This window comes from Penicillium angulare, assembly GCF_028827245.1.
Source record: "Penicillium angulare strain IBT 27051 chromosome Unknown utg000007l_segment0_segment0, whole genome shotgun sequence".
Taxonomy (NCBI): domain Eukaryota; kingdom Fungi; phylum Ascomycota; class Eurotiomycetes; order Eurotiales; family Aspergillaceae; genus Penicillium; species Penicillium angulare.
In genome coordinates, this window is record NW_026623166.1 from 950883 (window position 1) to 971356 (window position 20474).

The 20474-nt window shown below is 46.1% G+C and overlaps 5 protein-coding genes across 5 annotated transcripts; 3 read left to right on the forward strand and 2 right to left on the reverse strand.

Annotated features, from left to right (window-relative positions):
* Positions 1–27: 27 nt before the first annotated feature.
* On the reverse strand, positions 28–1106 carry N7478_009620 (uncharacterized protein; the record flags this gene model as incomplete). The annotated part of the gene is made up of 6 exons (XM_056925834.1): positions 28–141; positions 194–324; positions 524–672; positions 751–820; positions 867–909; positions 966–1106. The coding sequence occupies 6 exons, from the start codon at positions 1104–1106 to the stop codon at positions 28–30; spliced, it is 648 nt and encodes a 215-aa protein (XP_056775204.1).
* A 692-nt stretch (positions 1107–1798) lies between these two features.
* On the forward strand, positions 1799–2878 carry N7478_009621 (uncharacterized protein; the record flags this gene model as incomplete). The annotated part of the gene is made up of 1 exon (XM_056925835.1): positions 1799–2878. The coding sequence occupies one exon, from the start codon at positions 1799–1801 to the stop codon at positions 2876–2878; it is 1080 nt and encodes a 359-aa protein (XP_056775205.1).
* A 5959-nt stretch (positions 2879–8837) lies between these two features.
* Positions 8838–10915, forward strand: N7478_009622 (Zn(II)2Cys6 transcription factor; the record flags this gene model as incomplete). The annotated part of the gene is made up of 3 exons (XM_056925836.1): positions 8838–9394; positions 9516–9604; positions 9690–10915. The coding sequence occupies 3 exons, from the start codon at positions 8838–8840 to the stop codon at positions 10913–10915; spliced, it is 1872 nt and encodes a 623-aa protein (XP_056775206.1).
* A 1116-nt stretch (positions 10916–12031) lies between these two features.
* N7478_009623 (HpcH/HpaI aldolase family protein) lies at positions 12032–13099 on the reverse strand (the record flags this gene model as incomplete). The annotated part of the gene is made up of 5 exons (XM_056925837.1): positions 12032–12186; positions 12239–12581; positions 12642–12770; positions 12834–12954; positions 13032–13099. 5 exons carry the CDS (start codon positions 13097–13099, stop codon positions 12032–12034), a joined length of 816 nt encoding a protein of 271 aa, XP_056775207.1.
* Positions 13100–15296: 2197 nt separating this feature from the next.
* Positions 15297–19286, forward strand: N7478_009624 (putative ABC efflux transporter; the record flags this gene model as incomplete). The annotated part of the gene is made up of 2 exons (XM_056925838.1): positions 15297–18546; positions 18610–19286. The coding sequence occupies 2 exons, from the start codon at positions 15297–15299 to the stop codon at positions 19284–19286; spliced, it is 3927 nt and encodes a 1308-aa protein (XP_056775208.1).
* Positions 19287–20474: the final 1188 nt, after the last annotated feature.

Here is a 20474-nt window from a genome sequence, read left to right on the forward strand (position 1 = left end):
AACTGATGCGAGCGATGAACGAATCATCTAAGGAGTCCGCGAATACACCACAAGACCGAGTGGCGTAATCCGTGATGAGCAACGGACAAAAGTTTCTTGATAATGAAGCTGGCCCCCCTTAGCAAAAGTCAAGCCCTCTGCCTAAAACCATGGTTAGTTGGCGAATATCAATATCTTCTCATCAAGAACATACCGTATCACATTCTCCTGGATCCCCGGCGGTTGCCATGTCTTTAGATTGACCAGGGTCAACACCGCAGAGGATCAGGACATATTCGTCGGATGAAACGTGGCCCTTCAAGTTCTTCGCATATCGACTGGCTTCTAGGCAGAGAGCCAACCAAGTCAGTAACCATGAGATGGTATTAATAGAACTTGCGCTTAAGAGGGAGTCAGAGCGACTGACTGGAGGAGACAACACTGCAATAAAACCCACGTCCAAACATGCATTCATCACCTAATAACTTATGAGGACCATATCATGATGAATCGAAATGGGATTGAAAATCATTTCAACACTCACTGGCCCGTTCAAGTAAAAATCCCTCCTTCAAAATGTTGCAGAGATTACACTCTGGCTTGTCACATGGATCTAGAGAACCACTTCCGATAGTACAGGCGCGCCGTGTTCCATGAAACCGAAGTTGAAGTTTTGGGTCTTTGCGATTCTTTCTAGAAGTGACGGCATTAGCTTGGCAAATATACTATTGGTATGGCTTCTGATGAACTAAGAGTACTATGTATACTCACATAACATAGATACGCTTTAATTTAGCTGTTGTACCGGGGTGTTTCCACTGAGAAGTGAACAGTCGAAAGACTACTTGGTTAGAAATTATCTTCCAGTCGATGTGATTATGGCATACCTTCTTTGTAAAAGGGCCAATCGGTTGCCAGTTCTAACAGTTCCTATAGTTAAGAATGATAAGAGAAGGTCAATGAAAGATTATTGAGGTGACTCGTACCATGACATTTTCAGTGACTGAGACTATGTCCGAGACTGATGCTGTATCAGAGACTGACAATGTGTCCTCGATTGATTCTGTGTCCGAAAGTGTTGCTTGGTCTACGAGCGTTGCTGTATCCAAAACTTTTGATGTGTCCATGACTGCTGCTGCGTATAAGACTGTAGCTGTGTCTAGAACTGTTGCTATGTCTGGGACTGTATCTGCGCCTGTGACTGTTGCTGTATCCGAAGCTGTATCCGAAGCTGTATCCGTATCTGTGTCTGAAGCTGCTGCTGTGTCTAGGACAGTATCTGGGGTCGTTATTGTATCTGGTTCTGAAGCTGTTATTGTGTCTAGGATAGTGCCTGGGGATGTTACTGTGTTTGAAGCTGTTGCTTTATTTGATGCCTTTTTTGAAAAAGGAAAAATGTCGCGGAAGAATTATGAGATGGCTCGTGGTATAGTGTTCCAAGGTTGTCAAAGAGGTCACTGTAGTTGAGAGTAGGTAGAAGAAGCATCTGCTTAGGTTGTGCCAGTCAACCCCCCTTCTTAAAAACTAATGTTGAGCCCGCAGGCCAACGGAGCATTCAGTAATCTGTGATTTCCACACGATTCCATTGGGTAAATTCCGGTTCAACAATCAAACGAACGCGCGGCCCAAACGACCCGATCCTGAATATAATAGACCCCGATGCTGGCTTCAAGTTGGTAGAGATGGTCTATCGCCTCTCTTGGACTCGTTGGAATAGACATACCACCTACTACCCAGTAGCCCAAGAGAGAAAATGTCTGACCCGTCTCCTCAAAACCGTCAAAATATATTTTTCACAACTATTAATATCATCTGGAACATGATAAATGTGTGTCTGCGGCCATTTCAATTTTCAAGCCAGGGGTATGAAATTATTCCAGAGTCGGATTCAAGTTTGGTAGATGATCATGATGAGAACCAGCAACCTTCTACAATCCCACGATTGCGCTTTTTGGAAGACACCGTGACCGAAACAGATCCCCAAAGGCAAGCTCTCAGAAGAGCAGCCCAGGAGACCCGCGACGTTCTCCAAGTGACTTTGAGTGACCTCAAAACCACTGAAGAAGCCAATAGATCCAAGAAGATATCGATAGATTCCTACCGTCGCCTACGTCGCTCCGAATGCCCCCGCCTTCCATCGCGTGCCAGAGTCCAGGTCATGAACGAAGATACCCTTAACGTTGCCATCAGGCTATTTCAGAAAGCGCAAAGAAACAGTTTCAATCGAGATAGCCGAGAACTTCGCCCCATCATCATCAACTTTGCCAGCCATCGAAAGCCAGGTGGCGGTTGGCTGAACGGTGCAATGGCACAGGAAGAAGCAATCTGCTACCGCAGCTCATTAGCTCTAAGCCTTAACGAAAAAGACTATCCTCTCTGTCTTCACGAGGCAATCTACAGTCCATATGTCCTGGTGATGCGAGAAGACCTAGCCTCCGGCCATGTCCTAATGACCCGCACTACCCGACCAGAGGACCTTCCGATGGTCAGCGTGATTACAATCGCGGCTATTTGTCGACCAAGACTCGATGAGGACTGTCTAAATACAGACGGGAAACGGCCGCATGATCAAACGTCATCATCAAGTTCGTCCTCGTGTCGGCAGACACAACAAATATTCGCCCGTGACAGGGATCGTGATCTCACCAAGAACAAAATGAAGTTGGCGCTCCGCATTGCGGCGAGGAACAAGCATCAGATGCTAGTACTTGGGGCATTGGGGTGTGGGGTCTATGCAAATCCTCCTGATGATATCGCGAAGTGTTGGCTTGAGGTTCTGACGGAGTTTGAGTTCTCTGAGGGGAATTGGTGGAGTGATGTTTGTTTTGCTGTCTACGACGTGAAGAATGAAGGCAACTTTGAAGTTTTTACGAATGTTTTGGCTGGAAAGCGAGTTTAGATTGGGAATCAATTTCTTTGTCTGTTTTCTAGCTTGAGTTTGACAATTCCACTGCGTGTCAACGTGGGTTGAAATCGCCGAAAGATTTGCACTCTGTTCCATATCGCATTTAATAAATGGGTATTTGGAATGGTATTCAAAACAGCGCATCCCAAAGTATCCTTGATAATACTATCACCGTTCTTTCCTTGATCATGACATTTCAAACCACTAATGTCGTGTATGTAGACATGACCGGGAGACTAAGTACCTACTTGAAGATAGGTGCATAGCAAAAATGTCAACTCTACATGATCATTCTTCAAGTTCTGCATTGCATACTCCTCTTGGGATATATCTCATTTCATAGTAGGTGTCGAGTCAGAAACCCTAACTTGAACTTCATAGCTTTTCATCGTGCGTATTTAGATAGGTAGAAAAAGAAAACTCAGAATTCCAGATACTAAGAAAAAATTTTGAAATATTATTTTCAGACCCGTCATGAATCCAAATTCGCGCTTCCTTGGACATGTAGTGAGATAGAGACTGTTGGTATAACTTGAAGATGCACGTCGCCCCCAGCATTGAAAACGGCGATCATTTACGGCCCGTGCCACTGCTATCAATCAAAATGCTGGGGAAATGATTACATCACGGAAGTCTGTGCACTGATTAAATGATGGATCTAGACACCTTACATGGTGTGAAATGATATGTCTTTCCGGATACCTCATCTCGCCTCATGCACAGACCTGTGCGATGCACATGTATGATACGACCGTGACCCTGAATATTCAAGGGTCTTTTCTAGCATGGCACGAGTCATGTCAGTGAAGACAGGAAGTTCACCAGGCTCCCCGGAATGATCTAAGGCATATCATGCATGTCTGAATATTATTTCTTCCGGTACTGAGCACTATGTACTGAAACTTTGAACGTCATATTACGACTGAATCATATGCTATATACTATACTTTTACAGGCCATTGGAGAGGATATCAACGAAAGTATGGCGTCCAGTGCACAGTGTCTTTTAAACAAATAATTATGTGTGCCCAAAAGAAAACCGAGTGACGCTTTAGAGCCGTGATATGCAAGACTCGAGTACTTTACCCGACCTGCACGCGACGAGGGAAGACAGTTACTCTTATTTTTATTGCCGGCTTTGAACTTCTTATTTCGCTTTTCTTCCTGATGTCGAATTTAAAACTTCTAAAAAATGCCGACGGAGATCAAGCGCTGATCAGGCTGCGAAATTGCCGGCACTCAAGATCATGTATATCGCTCCGAGCCATAGGAAGAGCAGTTGTCAATATCATGGTCTAACTTTGAAAACAAGGGCACGAGACCCATCTCCATTTTGAGTAAGAATGGTTTCTCATTAAATCTTCATCGGGCCAATATTTTGTCTTCGGAGCTGTATTTTAGTACGAAGAGCATATGTAGACATAGAAATGCACGTTTTCTCCCGATTCGATACAGATATATGGAGTGCGTAGCAAACATTAAGGTTTATTGTAATGTAAATTCGACAGAATGAGATACTCGAGGTTTTTGATACGTCGAGCTAGATGTTAGCTATACTCGTTAGTATCTCCCCCTTGGGGGGCTCACGAGCTCCTCAAGCAGCGACAGCAACCTTATGAACAAACATCCAAGATCTCGGTGTTTGCTCTTCACTTGCAAGAAAAACATTCGTACTGGTTTAAATCTCCTGCCCAAAATGGGCATCCCCTTGGACCTGGAATCTGTTCGACTTTCGGCCTGACTATTATCTGGGCTGTTATTGGGTCGTTGAAGGTGGTCCGTGTAGATTTTGTTGGGTCAAGTCGGTGATGAGTATCGTCATGGCGATGCAGATTTTTCAGACCTCATCTGATTCTTGCTGACCTTTCCTGACCTTTAGCTTAAATATAACTGGTACCTACCCCATCTCTCCGAGCCCCTCTGGGACCAAGTGACTTAAATGTTGATCCGAGACAACAAATTTCCCGGTTTCAAGATGAATTGGGGGCCATCATTAAGCATTCAGCCGATTTTCATATTTAACTTTTCTTTTTGCTTTTTTCTATATTCATTTCATTAAAACGATCGGTCTAGTGGACCAGGGGTGTCGTCGATATATTCCCTTTTTTGGGGCTTTGTTTTTTTTGCTTTTTCTGTGCAGGTCCCGAGGGAACCAAACCAACCGACTGGAAGTGGATGATGCTTATGCAGTAAAAGGTTGATATAATGCGAACGATCATAGGGTGGCTGCTCTAGACTGCAGTGGAATTCAAGCCTCCTTGTTTTCCGCATTGCGCCTGTAAGAAGCAAATATAGGACTAGGTACTTCGTAGAGTAGGTAGAAGACGGAGTAACCCGACCATCCCATTACGGAGTCGGGTACGTGGGATCAGCCCAGAGGGCCGCCCTAAGCCTCCGAATGTCTCCATTATGGGTCGATGTGGATCTCGGCTGGATGAAAGGTTGATTGGCTGATGGGTGCAGAGGTCAAAGATCTCAGCCTCTGCAGTGCATCCAATCCAGGAGCGGATCTTCGAATCGTCGGCAAACCTACTGGATTGAGACACGAGGTCATGTGGATCGTTGGTGTTTTTTTTCTGGTGGTCAAACCGCACGAAGCGCGCCAACTTTCAATCATTCATTTGATTCATTCGTGGCTGTGATGTATTCGGAAGTGCATTATGACCTTCGTTTTCGTTTAGTCTGCTTTTTGTTCCTTTGTACTCTGTAACTTGTGTGATATTACTAACGTATTGTGCGTATTCAATAGGTATTTAGTCCATTATAGAATTCCAAGGCTTGCTATTACAGGCATGCTCTCCACATCTTACCCCCGAACCCCCAAATTTTCCCCATCATCATGCCAGTTATGCATTCCCCCTTAATACATTGCACATACTGTACATCAGATGCCATGGCTAAAAGTCGGCTATACTGAAACATTCCAATGTGGTTGTTTGGAACACTTCGGTTCCAACCGGTGGTTCCCCCACCTCGACTTAGGCGGGAACAACCTTCATTTCAAGACCCGCCGGAACCCGGTGATCGCAGTATACGGGCAGGCGGTCGCAGGGATGTCAATGCAACCTGCAATTCCTTTCATTGTAAAGTGATACTCCCATGTCCGGCGGAATACATATGTAGAGCTATTATGATGTAGAGAAGATTTAGTTATGCATCCACACCCCCTCTTTTTTTCCAAGCTTAGTTATTTCCCCATTTTGCCTGACGCAATTGGGGAAACGGGACAAAAAAAAGAAACCTTGGAAACGAATGGGAAAAAGAAAAGAAAGGGCAATCCACAATGACTTTATTTCATCCCAATGTTTCAGGTTCATGGATCAACAGGCCCCGAGCGATCGCTGTTTCTTGCACGTAGATCTCCTCGGAAGAGAACATCGTGTCTTAATGTTAACCGCCCAGACAGCCCCATCTAATTGCATTAAGTCGTTTGACCAAGTGGAGAGAAGGCACCCGCGAATTCCGGTTCCTGGACTCATTTAGGTCCAACCTTCGACTAAGAAGGCAACTAGCATGGATCGCTCTGTCTGAAACCTTCGCGGATTCCCACTTGGAGCCACCCGCCTCTCTCAGCTGATGCAGTTTGGGGGAAAGTGTATGTGGAAAACGGCTAAAAGGCTCCTTGGAGCATACAGCACACTTGCTTGTCACTTGGATTTCCTTTCTTCCCCTCTTTTCGGTCATACGAGAAGTGGGCGAAAGGGAGGAGGAGGTCCTTTCCCACCCCCAAACCCTGTCATCTTAACTCCTATGACAGCTATTACCTTGTTTGTCGTCCGGCAGATGGCTAGGGGGGGCTTGTGCTGCAAGTGTACGATCCACTTGCCACATTCCTAACCCCTTCAAGAAGCTCAAGTGACAAGCTAGTCAGTATACTTCCCGCTTCGTATAGCTCCATAGTCCGGAAGAACTGTATACGGCCAGGTCAAAAAACATAAAAAAATGAAACAAAAATGAAGCCAAACAATAAACCTCAGCAATGAATGGATAGGTCTACCATTCCCCCCTCTCTCCTCCCTAAGATATTTACCCTCCAATCAAGCGACATCCTTCTCAAGTGGGAAAAGTAACCGGTCGCCAGACGCAATCCAACTGCACTAGCGAGTGGTGGAACCCGCAGGAAGTACGTACACTCCGAACCCTGTCAATTCCCTGCAGCGGATGTCTGTGCTGGTCATTTCAGAAGATCTGGCCCACATCGTTTTTTTTACCCCAGATTGTTGGCGTCGTACACCAAGGGGAAAAATTGCGTAACAGGTTCCAATCTCGGCCGATCGTGTACCTTGAAAAAGAAAAGAAAAAGAAGGAACCAGAAAAAAATCCCAACCCACCCCATGATGCGCTTAGGCTGGAGCCACAGTTGGAGATTGGGATTATCCTCCGGGAATGGTAAGAGGGCGCGACGATGGCTTAGAAGCTAATAGGGAGCTAATCAGGGCGTTCGTGAAACCGGGCTGCGCATTTTGCGCATTGAAAATTCATTAGTAGCATTCAATGTTGCCTAGGTGTTATTACTATTAGTTTTCTACTATTACTACTCCGCGTCCGTATACGGAGTAGCCATGTACTTTTTCTCTTCTTCTTCTTCTTCTTCTTCCCCGAGTCTCTCTCTCTTTCTATACATGGATGTATATTTAGATTTGTTTTTTAGGGTCGCCTCTTAGGTAAATTTTGCTCGTCTCTTTCTACCCAATGCTTTTTTTTTCTTGTCCAGTGTATGTGCTCCGTACTTTGGCCCCCATCGCGGCTGTGTACGACTGATCGTTTAGTTGACTCTCTTGAGCGTGGGGACAATTATATCAATGGTTCTGTTTTCTTTTTCCTTTTTCCTTTTTAATTTCTGGAATGAAAATCATTGAGAAAAAATAATAATAAAATCAAACAAAAATCTTGGAATGGATTTAGTGTACTAATTATTATGGAGTAGCTCCCGGAACTATGGTATTCCCCTGCAAGTGAGATGCAAATCTCCAACTAGTAATTAAATACAATATATAGCATCGGAGCCAAGGCCTTGTTATGGGATGGACTTGGCCCGTGTAGAAACCCATCAGGTTCCAGGCTCCGGGATTGACATGATCCTCATCCGCCTGAATGCCCACTTACCTGAGTAATAGGTGCAATGCGATTGAACGAGAGCACCTTGCACCTGCATCTTTGACCCTCACGCTCGGACACAAACGTCTTGCGCCTTCCTACTACGTAGTAGGAAACGGGAAGATGGGATCCTATGAAAATCTCAATCCTGGATGGGTCGAAATGTGGTGGATCATTTGGTGATTGTTACTTATTGTGTCTTGCCTTTTTGGCGGGAGAGAGAAGAGGGTATAATGGGAAGAGAAGAAAAAGTAAAAATAACCATGGAAGTTTGGATCCAAAGGTTGGGAATTAGAATGAAAATGGCAATAAATCGTAAATAAATCGTAAAAATAACAATAATAAAATAAAATAAAATTAATCAAATAATAAAATTAACCCAAAACGAAAATCATCGTCGTTTCCCTCACTTCTTCACTGCAAATCAGGGCGCCAGATTGAACATGCTTGGCAGCCTCCCCCGCAATGCAAAGTTTAACCTTTTAAAATATTTCGATCCTATGATGAGGATGACCTCAGGCTAGATTCTATTACGCATTCTTATTATGTGGGAAATTAGTCCATTCATCCATACAAAACTGTGGCCCTTCTCCTCAATGATCTTCCGCCTGATCAGCAAGAATATAGTGTGAAAAAAATACCCTTTTAACCTATAACATCCTGCCTTTCCCCTCTCTCTGTCTGGCTTTCCCTCCTTCCCTCTCTCCCCACCCCATTTATACATGTACCCGGTTGCCGGCTCCTCCTCCCCGACCCATTTTTCCCTTCCCCCTCTCTCTATCCTCCCACGTCAGCGTATATCTTAGGTGTCCCTCGGTGCCCAACTTTTCACCCGGACACATGTTCAATGTTGTCCATGCAGCCATATCCCATTCACCCAGATTTGAATGGATCTGGTCTACAAACCGATGGTTGCGCCGGAGGCCCCTCTGATATCCCCACTTTCGCCGGGATCGACACTTTACGAGCCAGCGTTTCCAGTGCCAGCACCGGCGCCAGTCCAGATGATACATCAACCGATTCGCCGGACTGGACCGGCGTAAACGACCAGTCGTCCTCCCCTGCGGATTATGATGCGCAAGCCCATTTCTCCCGATCGCAAAACCCCGATGCATACATGTTCGACGCTCACGGTCACCCCCACGTGCAACTCGACGATATGTCTGATCTCCCGCCCAAGGTCGAGGAGATTGAGGATGATGATATTCAAAGTGTCAAGCCATCCGATGCGGGGAGTGTGTACGACCTTGAATCCTCGGGTGCTCCCGCCTCCGTTCCACGGAAACGTGGGCGCCCACGCAAACATCCGCTCCCTACACCGGGGAACCAAGCCAAGATTACCAAGGGTCGGTCCAAGACTGGTTGTATAACCTGTCGACGACGGAAGAAGAAATGCGACGAGACAAAGCCTGCGTGAGTGATGCGACTTCCAGCCGGACTAGCCGGATAAACACTTCCCCATGATCGATCGCTCTATTTTTTGGTGCTTTTGGTGTACGGAACAACAAAACTAATCCGGTCATTTTACTACTAGGTGTCTTAACTGTCAGAAGAATGCAGTCGTATGTGAAGGCTATCCTCCGAAGGAAATATGGAAGAGTGGGAAGCAGAAAATGGCTGATGGTACGGAATTCCAATCTCGACCAGACTTGCTTGGGCGCAAACATCCTTGATCCCTGACTAACCAAATTCTCCATGTTCATTATAGCCGTCCGAACCCATGTTGCAACCGTGCCCCGCAACCTTCCTATCCTCATCGATGGCATCGAAACAGAGATCGACCGTCGCTTCCTCGACCATTTCGTCTACGGATTTAGCCGGGTCTTAACCCTCATCAACGATGATTCGAACCCGTTCAAAGAAATCTTGCTACCCATGGCAACCCAACACCGCGGATTGATGCATTCTCTCATGTGCCTGTCAGGGTCGCACTTGTCTGGTCTGGATCCAGAGCCAAAGTTGAAGGAGCGTAAATATTTCCATTTTCACCGTGCTATTCGGGATTTGAAGGAAAATATCACTGCGACCTCGTCTTCGTCTGCTGCTAAATCCAATGACCAGGATCCGGACTCGCCTGATGACCAGCAACTGCTCGTGGAGGATCCGATCATTGCGTCCACCATCGCACTTAGTTTAAATACAATCTGTGAGGGCGAAACCAATGGCGAATACCGACCGCATATGGACGCCGCTCGGTACCTGCTTGTGTCGCAACAGCCACGCAACGAGAAGTTCCGACAGTTCATTGTGGAGTTCTTCCAGTACCACGATGTCTCGAATGCCCTCACATCCCTCGACCGTCGACCCGCACTTCTGCAAGGTGGTATGCGCATGCCTGACTGTGTGCCTGGTGCTCAAGCAGGCATGTTTGTGGGTGTATTTGATGGATTATTCAACTACATCTCTGAGATCACCAAGCTTAGAGACCGGATCCGAGACCGGTTTAACGAGGGCTACGAGCCAGCAGTTGACTATCAGACCCTGAGCGAGGCAGTGCAAATCGACAGCGCCATCCGAATCTGGAAGACTTCACACGAACCCGACTCATCTAACTGGTGCTTGGCTCAACTATACCGACAGTCTACCTGGGTGTACTTGTTCCGCACCATCCGACCCTCGCGTCCCAGCGACAAGATTGCCCAGGTCGTCGACGACGGCCTTGCTTACCTTGACCGTCTCCCCCAGGACGCTGGCGCTTACAGCATCGTTCTTATGCCACTCTTCCTCCTGGGCTGCTCAGCATTCGTACCACAGCAACGCGAGCGAATCCAAAAGGGCTTCGAGTCCCTCAAAGCATACTCCAACCTTCGCAACATCGAACCAGCCTTCAAGGTTGTCACTCGTATCTGGGAAATCATGGATACCCAGATCGAAGACAGCTGGGACTGGGAAAAGATTATCCATGACATGAACATGGATTTCCTCATAACCTGAGGTTTCATTTGATTTGTCTTCTCTATTTTACCCTTTTTTTGATACCCGTTCTTAACCATCTTCATTTCATTCCTTGTCACCAGAATCTTCCCTTTCAGTGACAAGGACCTCTTCTTCATAAATGTTATTGAATGTCCTCCAACGAGCATGATGATCAATGCTTCTTGAAATATGTACTATGTGGCGTTCTGTTTTGTTCAAGTTCTACTTGCATCTGCATTTGGCGGTGGGCTGCGTTTGTTTTCAGCTGGCAGGTGGGTACAAACGGTGTGTGTCATATTCTGTAAGGGGTACCCTCGAAAAATCCTGGAAGGTCTGGTCTGGTTTAGTGGGGACTGGACTGGACACATTCCTTCCAAGGTTCAAGGGAAAGAATGCATGTGCATACATACGATACTTTCTGTATGTATGTATCACTTGTCTTTCCTTTCCTTTTTTGTTTTTCGCATGGGACCCCCGGATATGCACAGTAAAAATGAGGGGATGGTGTTAGTGTCCCATATTAGTGCTTAAGTGCTCACTGATGGGAAATATCGTGACGACAGATGGGCGTTTCAATTGCTTATTTCTTGCTAGGGATATTCTATTTTTGAATATCCTTGGATGGTTCTTGTGCTGTATATATCCATTTTTCTTGTATGTATTGTCGCAAATTTAATCCTTAAAAGGACAGCAGTGTATTATAGTATGATTGGATTATGTTTACGTTTTCGCTTCTATGGAATTTATGCAAGTGTATGATTTCTTTCAGATATTTTGAGCATTCAATTACTATGATTAGTCCAAAAAGCCAGCTAACACGGTTAATTTCTATCTTTTTTTTAAAAAAAGAGGAGAAAAGAAGCTCTATCTACTTGAGCCCTAGAAGATCTTCCACTCTCGCCCAAAAGAGCCCTAATCATAGAGGATTGACAAAGCTTGAATACCATTGACTGAGAATCAAGAGCATTGGCAGAGGATAAATAGTAGTCACAGAGATAAAATATCATTGACATATTGGGAAGAGCATCGTTTTGCAAGGATTTCAAGTTAGTCATTTCATATACATATATAATGTCTTCTAAACGGAATAAAGACTCAATCTCTGGACCCCCAAGTAAAGGGAGATAGAGATCCCTAGTAGCCTTCTCTAGAGCCACCCTGCACGGTTTCCCCATTGGCAGTCTTCAATTCGCCCAGCATAGCATTACGGAAAACTCCAACATCTGTAGTAACAGAAATCATATCAAAGCCCTGTTGGGCCCGCTTCTGAGCATCGTTTCCATCGGTACCTAGTAAAGTTAGAGACAATTTCCGCCAAGAAGAAAGTATGACAAAACTCACAAAAAATAGCAGCCTTCTTTCCAGAGGCATGGGCAGCAGCCTTAATACGCTGGATAGAAGCCTCATGCTCCTCCCCACCACGCTTAACACCTGTTTGCAAGGCAAGATCGAAGGGTCCAATGAAAAGCACATCAATGCCGGGAACAGCAGCAATCTTCTCTACATTCTCAAGTCCAGACTTCGACTCAATCTGAACGGCGACAGTAATGCCCTTCTGGGCTCCTTGGTCATATTGGGCGCCAGGGTCCACGTTAGGGAAAGAGTGTGGCGCGAACATCGGGCCATATCCTCGTGAACCGTGGGGTGGGTACTTAGTCCACTTTACGACGTTGGCGGCATCGACCTAGCATTCGAGCGGTTAGTTTCATTCTCGGAAAGACTGTGCTAGCATTGAATTGCATACCTCTGAGTGACACATGGGAGTCATGATTCCATGCGCACCAGCATCAAGAGCACGCTTGATCATCCATTCTTCGGCATTGGGGACACGAATAATAGGGCTAGCATTTTCAGAACCAATGGAGTTGTTGAGCTGGAGTAACTAATTAGTATGGTGACCGTGCGAGCGGAGACAATTCGTCGCAAAAAGACCGACCTCATAGTAGTGGTGATCGGAGATCAATCCGTGCTCTGCATCAACCAAAACCCAGGAGAACCGAGTACTCGATCCGGTAGAACCGTGTAGAATTGTTTTCGCAACGCCGGCGCTGGGTAGTCTACATAATCCAAAACATCATCGTTAGTCATGCCATTGCGTGGGGGGTACACTGCTCCGAGCTTGAGCTATACGTACGTGAGCCAGAAGCCGAATGCGGGGGATGATCCCTGGAAAGTAGCCTGGATGGGAGTTGTGAAGGACATTTTGAGGATATATGATTGTGAGAATAAATCAGATCGGGAGAGAAGGAGATGAATTTTAGTTGTAATGATGAGGGACGTGGGGGACTTCCCCGCGGTGGATGTTTCGGGAGCAATTATGCCGACCTCGGTGGCCTGCGCTCGGGGTAACTCCGCACTTGCGCCGAGCTATAAATGATCTTTATTTTCAGCTCCAGTAGAACATATGAGACAAAGGAGTTGAATGACATATACTACTGTATGTATGGTGATCATCGAGCAGTATTTCAACTGTCTGTGAGCTTTACTGAGGGTACAATATATGCATACTCTTGGTCTTGAGATTTGTTGATTCCCGAGGTCAAACTGCGCCTGCGGGGAATGGAATGTGGGGGTCACGGCGAGACGGATGGATGACATTTCCAGGGCGCGGATTGTTGATTTTCTCGCATTATCTCGACCTATAGTTAAATGACTAGACGATGAAACTTGAAAAATGTAAGTCTCGGGATCGAATTTAATAGCACAGACCACACTCAAAAACACACGCGGCCAGTCGCGACGCTGCAACTGAAGCAGCTCTTTCTGTATTAGATGTACAAGAACGTCTCTTCAATCTCATGGCTACACAATACTCTAACATCTACGCCCTCTCTGTTTACACCGTCGATGCTTCTATCTTCTTATCTGTCAGTCCTTGAATTCCCTCCCTCAGACCCTGCTTTACTATATCGGATTGATCGAGTGATTGAAAAGGCCAAACACCGCCTTGAATCGCTGAAGGCAAGGGTTTCATTGGCAAATTAAGGGTTGCCGATTTTGCAGCTCTGTCATCTGACAATGCAACCTTTGTTACAAATTCGATTCCAGGAACCAAGCTTTCCGATCCGCCAACCCGATCAAATGGGAGGGGGGATCAATTACCCATATAGCTCTGCCCCAAAAAGTCACTCGCAATTCCAAGAACCAAGTACCATGCCAATCTTTCATCCTGGCCAAATCGACAATACGCTCAATTTTGACGATCTAATTGATCCGAATTTGGATATTGCGGCATGGGTTCAACAGATGGGCCAGATGAGCGGCATGGAATGGGAATAAAGCACGTCTCGAGTGATTTGAACATTATTGCAACCGTGATATATTGCAATTGATTTTGATAAGAAAACAAAAGCACTACTATATCCCTCCAATAAATCTGTTTTCGCCTTGTATAATTTTATTCCCGATCCGTGGCATCTTTGCTGGGTATAACAAGTGAGCTGGTCAAATTGACATCTTCCTCTGCTTTCGCATACACGTGTAGCTCATCGAAAGCCCATGTAAATGGTATATGGCCTGAGGGTCCCTCTTGCCCACGATACCACCTTTGTGACGAATGTGATTGATCTCTTCAAGTGATTTCGGATTGTGAGGGACTTCACTCGACTCCTATGATCTTGACGGTGTTTTTGAAAGTATTGATTCTGATAACCTTGGATACAATAATGGAATTCGGAGAATGTCTATGCTTTGCTTTCTATAGCATAGGCTAGCCACATGCTGTTGTCAGTTGGGGTAAGTGGGGCACCGTTGCGGGATGGAGTCCAGCGATCTTTACCCCTTTGAACAGTTCAATGCAAAGAATTATCAGGATCAGAGCTGCATACAGTATACTAGATTTACATTGAGATTATACTATAGTATGCTGCGGGAAAATCCGTCGCTCCTTCGATCTGAGGTTGATCTCAAGATCGAGCCGTACCTTCCTAATCGGGGCGTTGGAGAGCTCCTTCCTCGCTTAACGCAAGGCGCCACGCTAGCTGACTCATCTGGAAGAGTGACCCACTATGGCCAATCATAGTGTCATATTCAATCGGGCCCCGTTTATAGTCCGGTTTTACAGCCCGGGCCTAAACGAGAACGAAGTTCGCTTGGAGCTTGTGATTATCAGTTGCAGGGGAAAGCCAAAAGTCAGGGATACATCAGGTCGCCTTTTGCTTCTTTTGTAGTCCAGGATGCTGGTTAACCGTTAAGCTTGTGCTTGTGCTTGGGTCGCCATCATTATTCTACCGTCATTTCTAAGGTTGACATCATTCACCCGTTATTTGCTCACTATTTTGTACCCGGTAAATTTTCCGAGATACGATTGAAACTTATCAACACAGCTTGTCTTTGATGGAGGTGGTTTAGAGGTGAAGGGCAGTTTTCAACTGATAACTAGCAAGGCTGACACTTGATCATGGAGAAGGAAGAGATCATTGCCGATATCAACGCGCAAAAGGAGGGTGCCAACCTCCACGCGGCTCTTCAAGATGCTGTTTACAATCTGTCCCTGCGAGCTGTCAACCCGGTAGACGTCAAGGTCAGCAATATTACTCTTGATCTCAACACAGCGCCGCCACTATGGGAGTCTTCGCCTTCACAAATATGGCAGCGCATTCGGGGCCAGAAACCTGAAGGCACCTCCAAACGAATTCTGGATGGAGTTAGCGCAGAGATGTCAAGTGGAAGCTTGACAGCTATTATTGGAAGCAGTGGCTCAGGAAAGACCTCATTACTCAATTTAATGGCTGGTCGGATGTCCCTTTCCAAAGCCAATGTGTCCGGATCAACAACTTTTAATGGACACACCAACATTGACAGCGTCCGCAGCGCCTATGTCGTGCAGGAGGATGTACTTATCCCAACTTTGACTGTCCGAGAGACTCTGCGATATTCAGCTGATCTTAGGTTACCACCACCGACAACCCAAGAAGAGCGACATGCTATCGTGGAGCAGGTTATTCTTGAGCTGGGACTCAAGGAATGCGCTGATACAAGAATCGGAACCACCGCACACAAGGGGTGCAGTGGTGGAGAAAAGAGACGAACTAGCATTGGTGTGCAGTTGTTGGCCAATCCATCGATGCTATTTTGTGACGAACCTACTACGGGCTTGGATGCGACCAGCGCATTCCAGATCATTCGCACATTGAAGCGACTTGCACAGGATGGTCGAACGGTGGTTGTCTCCATTCACGCTCCTCGTTCTGAGATCTGGAGTCTGTTTGACAACGTGATACTTCTTGCCAGAGGATCTGCTTTATACAACGGACCTGTAAGCGAGTGTTTGGCTCATTTCGAAGAATGTGGTCACCGCATCCCGCCATTTGTCAATCCTGCTGAATTCTTAATTGATTTAGCTGCGATAGACAATCGGACGGAAGCTTTAGAGGCTGCATCTCAAGTTCGCGTTGATAATCTCCGTGAAAGCTGGCGCCCCCGACCAACAGAACACCCACCGGATGAGAAAGAAAAGGACAGACAGACACCTTTGTTGCCCGTGCTAGATGGTGTCGACACAGGAGCTATGAAGAAAATATCATTTCAACGGCAACTGAGTGTCCTGACATCTCGCACCTTTGTAACAACTATTCGCGATCCAATGGGGGTCGCTGGTTGCTTGCTTGAAGCCATCGGTATGGCCGTCATCAATGGTTGGATCTTCTGGCAACTTGATGAAAGCCAGGCTGGAATTCGTTCGCGAGAAGGTAGTCTGTACACGGCGAGTAGTCTGAACGGTTACCTCATCTTGCTCTATGAGACATATCGCTTGACTATTGATATTCAGCTTTTTGATCGTGAGCGCAAAGAAGGAGTAGTCAGTGTTCCGGCATTCTTGGTTAGTCGACGGATTGCCCGATTTCCGTTGGAGGATTTGCCAGTTCCACTATTGTTCTCCGTCATCTTTTACTTTATGGTCGGCTACCGTCTTGATGCTGCGCAATTCTTTATTTTCTTTGCCCTCACCTTTTTAACGCATTACATTGCCGTGACTTTTGCTGCAGTTGCAATTGGAGTGTCGAGGAATTTCCCGGGTGCCAGTCTCGTCGGCAACTTGTCTTTCACTATCCAGTCGTTTGCTTGTGGATATTTTGTTCAGGGGAATCAGATACCCGTGTATGTGAGGTGGTTGAAATGGTGTGCATACACTTTTTACACCTTCGGGGCATTGTGTGCAAACGAGTTCATTGGTCTGAATGGTTCTGAGATGGGTCAATTCTATGATTGTCCTTATTCCGACGATCCACAAGACCCAGCCTGCAAAGAGTATACAGGGAGATACATAATGAACAGTCTTGGTATGCCTTCTAATTGGATCTGGAGACCAATAGTGGTACTTATCGCATATGCCGTTGGTCACTTTTTGATCGCGGGCTTGTTGTTGCAATACAACCGATACGCTATTGATATTGCTCAATCTCGCAAGACAGACACTGATTATTCAGCTGGCAAGGCTAAATTAGCGATTCGTCCTTCGGATGAAGTTCGAAAATTAGCAATTTCTCTGGATCAATATTCATTGAAAATTCGGAAGCGTCGACGGCCTGGCCACAAAGCTCTTAATTTGCAAATCCTGCAACCTATCACAGCCGAGTTCCTTCCTGGCGAATTGAATATTATCATGGGACCCTCTGGAAGTGGCAAAACATCTCTACTTAACTCGTTTGCTCGAAGGCTGCAAGGATCCATGGGCACCCAGTACCGGGTTGAAGGGCAAATGCTATACAACGGAGCCGTGCCATCGGAAACTGTGATTCGCTCAGTGACATCGTTTGTTACTCAGGATGACGATGCATTAATGCCATCACTTACAGTTCGCGAGAGTTTAAGATTTGCTGCAGGACTTCGATTACCAACCTGGATGTCACGAGAAGAAAAGAACCAACGGGCAGAAGAGATTCTGTTTAAAATGGGATTAAAAGAATGCGCCGATAACCTGATCGGTAGTGAGCTAACAAAGGGTATCAGCGGGGGCGAGAAACGACGAGTGACAATTGCCATACAGATCCTAACCGATCCCAAAGTACTGCTTCTAGATGAACCGACTTCGGGACTGGACGCATTCACAGCCATGTCCATCATCGAGGTTCTACAAGGCCTCGCGGCCGAAGGTAGAACACTGATCATGACCATCCACCAGTCTCGCTCTGATCTATTTCAACATTTCCCCCAGGTCCTACTCCTAGCTCGAGGTGGATATCCGGTCTATGCTGGGCCAGGACAACATATGCTTCCACACTTTGCAGGACTAGGTCATGACTGTCCACAGACTACCAATCCCGCAGACTTCGTTCTGGATCTGATCACCGTTGATCTTCAGCAAGAAGACCGAGAGGTTGTTACCCGTGAGCGTGTTCAAAATCTAATATCTCGCTGGACCGAGACAACTCCGACTTTAGGTCGTACCGCATCACAAATCGCAACACCAGCTGAGCTTGGTAGCTTACGGCGGCGAATGCTTCCATTCCGCGTAACTTTTCCATTGGTACTGCATCGTTCGTTTATAAACTTCTGGCGTCAGCCGCCATTAGTTATGGCCCGATCGGCGCAGGTGCTCGGGATTGCCATCATTATGGCACTCTTCTTTGCACCTCTCAAGGACGACTACGCAGCCGTCCAGTCGCGAATGGGATTTATCCAAGAATTTGCAGCACTTTACTTCGTGGGTAAGAATCAACGCGACTCTGAACCTACCCACTTGAGTCCAAATACTAACTAATATTGTTTAGGTATGCTACAAAACATTGCCATCTACCCAGGCGAGCGCGATGTATTCTACAAAGAAGAAGCAGATAACTGCTATTCCGCAGAGACCTTCATTCTGTCATATACAACCATCGAAGTACCCTTTGAGATCATTTCGGCGCTTATCTTCGGTGCCCTAGCCGCATTCGCAGATAACATGAAGCGTACCGCTCAAATGTTCCTCATCAGCGCCTTCAACTGTTTCTGCATAATAAGCTGTGGCGAGTCTGTAGGCATAATGTTCTGCACGCTCTTCTCACACGTCGGCTTCGCCGTCAACGTGATATCCATCCTATTATCCATCTCTAGCATCCTCGGCGGCGTCATGAGTCTAAACGTCAATGATGTTCTACAAGGCCTCAACCATCTCTCACCGATCAAGTACTCCATTGCCAACTTGGCTCCTTATTCTATGCATGGACAGGTATTTCACTGCTCTGATGCTGAGAGACTTGTTAGCGGCAGTTGTCCGATTAGTAATGGCGAGCAGGTCCTTCAGCTCTACAATCTTGATAAAGATGGGCCTATGAATATCATGGCTTTGGGCGTGTGCACAATCATCTATCGACTTGCTGCATATGCGCTCTTGAAAGCTATGCGATCCCAGCGAATGTTAGAGCGATGGCGTGAATGGCGCCGTTCTCGACAAAATCCCCGATAATGTTGCTTCCTTTGCTTTGACCCTTGTTACAGATACCCCATTTCGCTATTTCAATGCTTGGCTGTGTTTTTCTCAATGGATATTCGCCTTGGTACATAGAAAGAATATGTTTCAAGTTGATATCTCACGACTACTCTAGGCTGCTATCATAGAGAGCCAACGGCCTCCGTAGATAGCATCGGAACCTACCGGATAGTCTCGCGTAGCATGAAGTCGGCTTTTAAGATTTGTCAGTTTTAAAAAATACCACAGCCAATCGAGACAAAAGATCCCATATCCAATCACAGAAGTTCATAGCCTTTTCGACCCAATTCATACTCAGCCTCCCTATCCAACCCAGGAAACCCCACGCGACCAAAGAAAACCCAACCAATCCCAAACCCCATAAATCACCATCCAAGCCAAGAAAAACCAAATAAACATAATAGCCAAGACGTTCTCGAGCGTTCAGCAAAGGAGAAACAAAGCTTGGCAACAGACAAAAGATCAAAACGACGTCGGCAGGGGACCACAAGCCCCATCCCCGGTCTATTCCCGAGTTCGCCACAAAGTTCACCAGTTCTACGGTACAGTTCTTCCAACCGAACAAACAGGGATAAATTGTTTTGCGATTGGTCGAACCAAACACTCCACTTTGGTTCGCCTTACAATTGTAAAATATAACCGTAGTTCAACTCATAGGAACAGTCAAAGAAATGGCGCCACACGGCTTTCTGAATGGATGACTTGGCATGTACCTTTTTTAGGAATTTCCTATGTGATTTTTGTGATTGGATTTGGGTTTGGTTTACAACCTTCTCTTTCTTTCGGGGCTTCTCCGCACTACGATGGAAGTTGAAAGAATAGATAAAAGTCAGATTTTGAGGAATCTCCTTCTTTCTTGGGTTTATGGTCATCTCAACGGGTAGAAATGGCTGGACTTGTTATAGATTGGGAACCTGCATTCGTTTGGAATAACCTAGAAAGGAACGTCAGATACATAACTTAGGAGACCCTACCAATAGCAAACTCGCTATTTCTTCCTCCGTATACTAGGCTTTGATTTCAAAAGATCGACAATGATCCGCGAATGGAGATTCTAGTTAACTGGACCTGGATCCACATCGTCAAAATTCCCACTCCATACGGACATTTCAGGTATAGCGCTGATCTCGCCAGATCAAGCGCAGTGCCCAAGTGGGGTTTCTG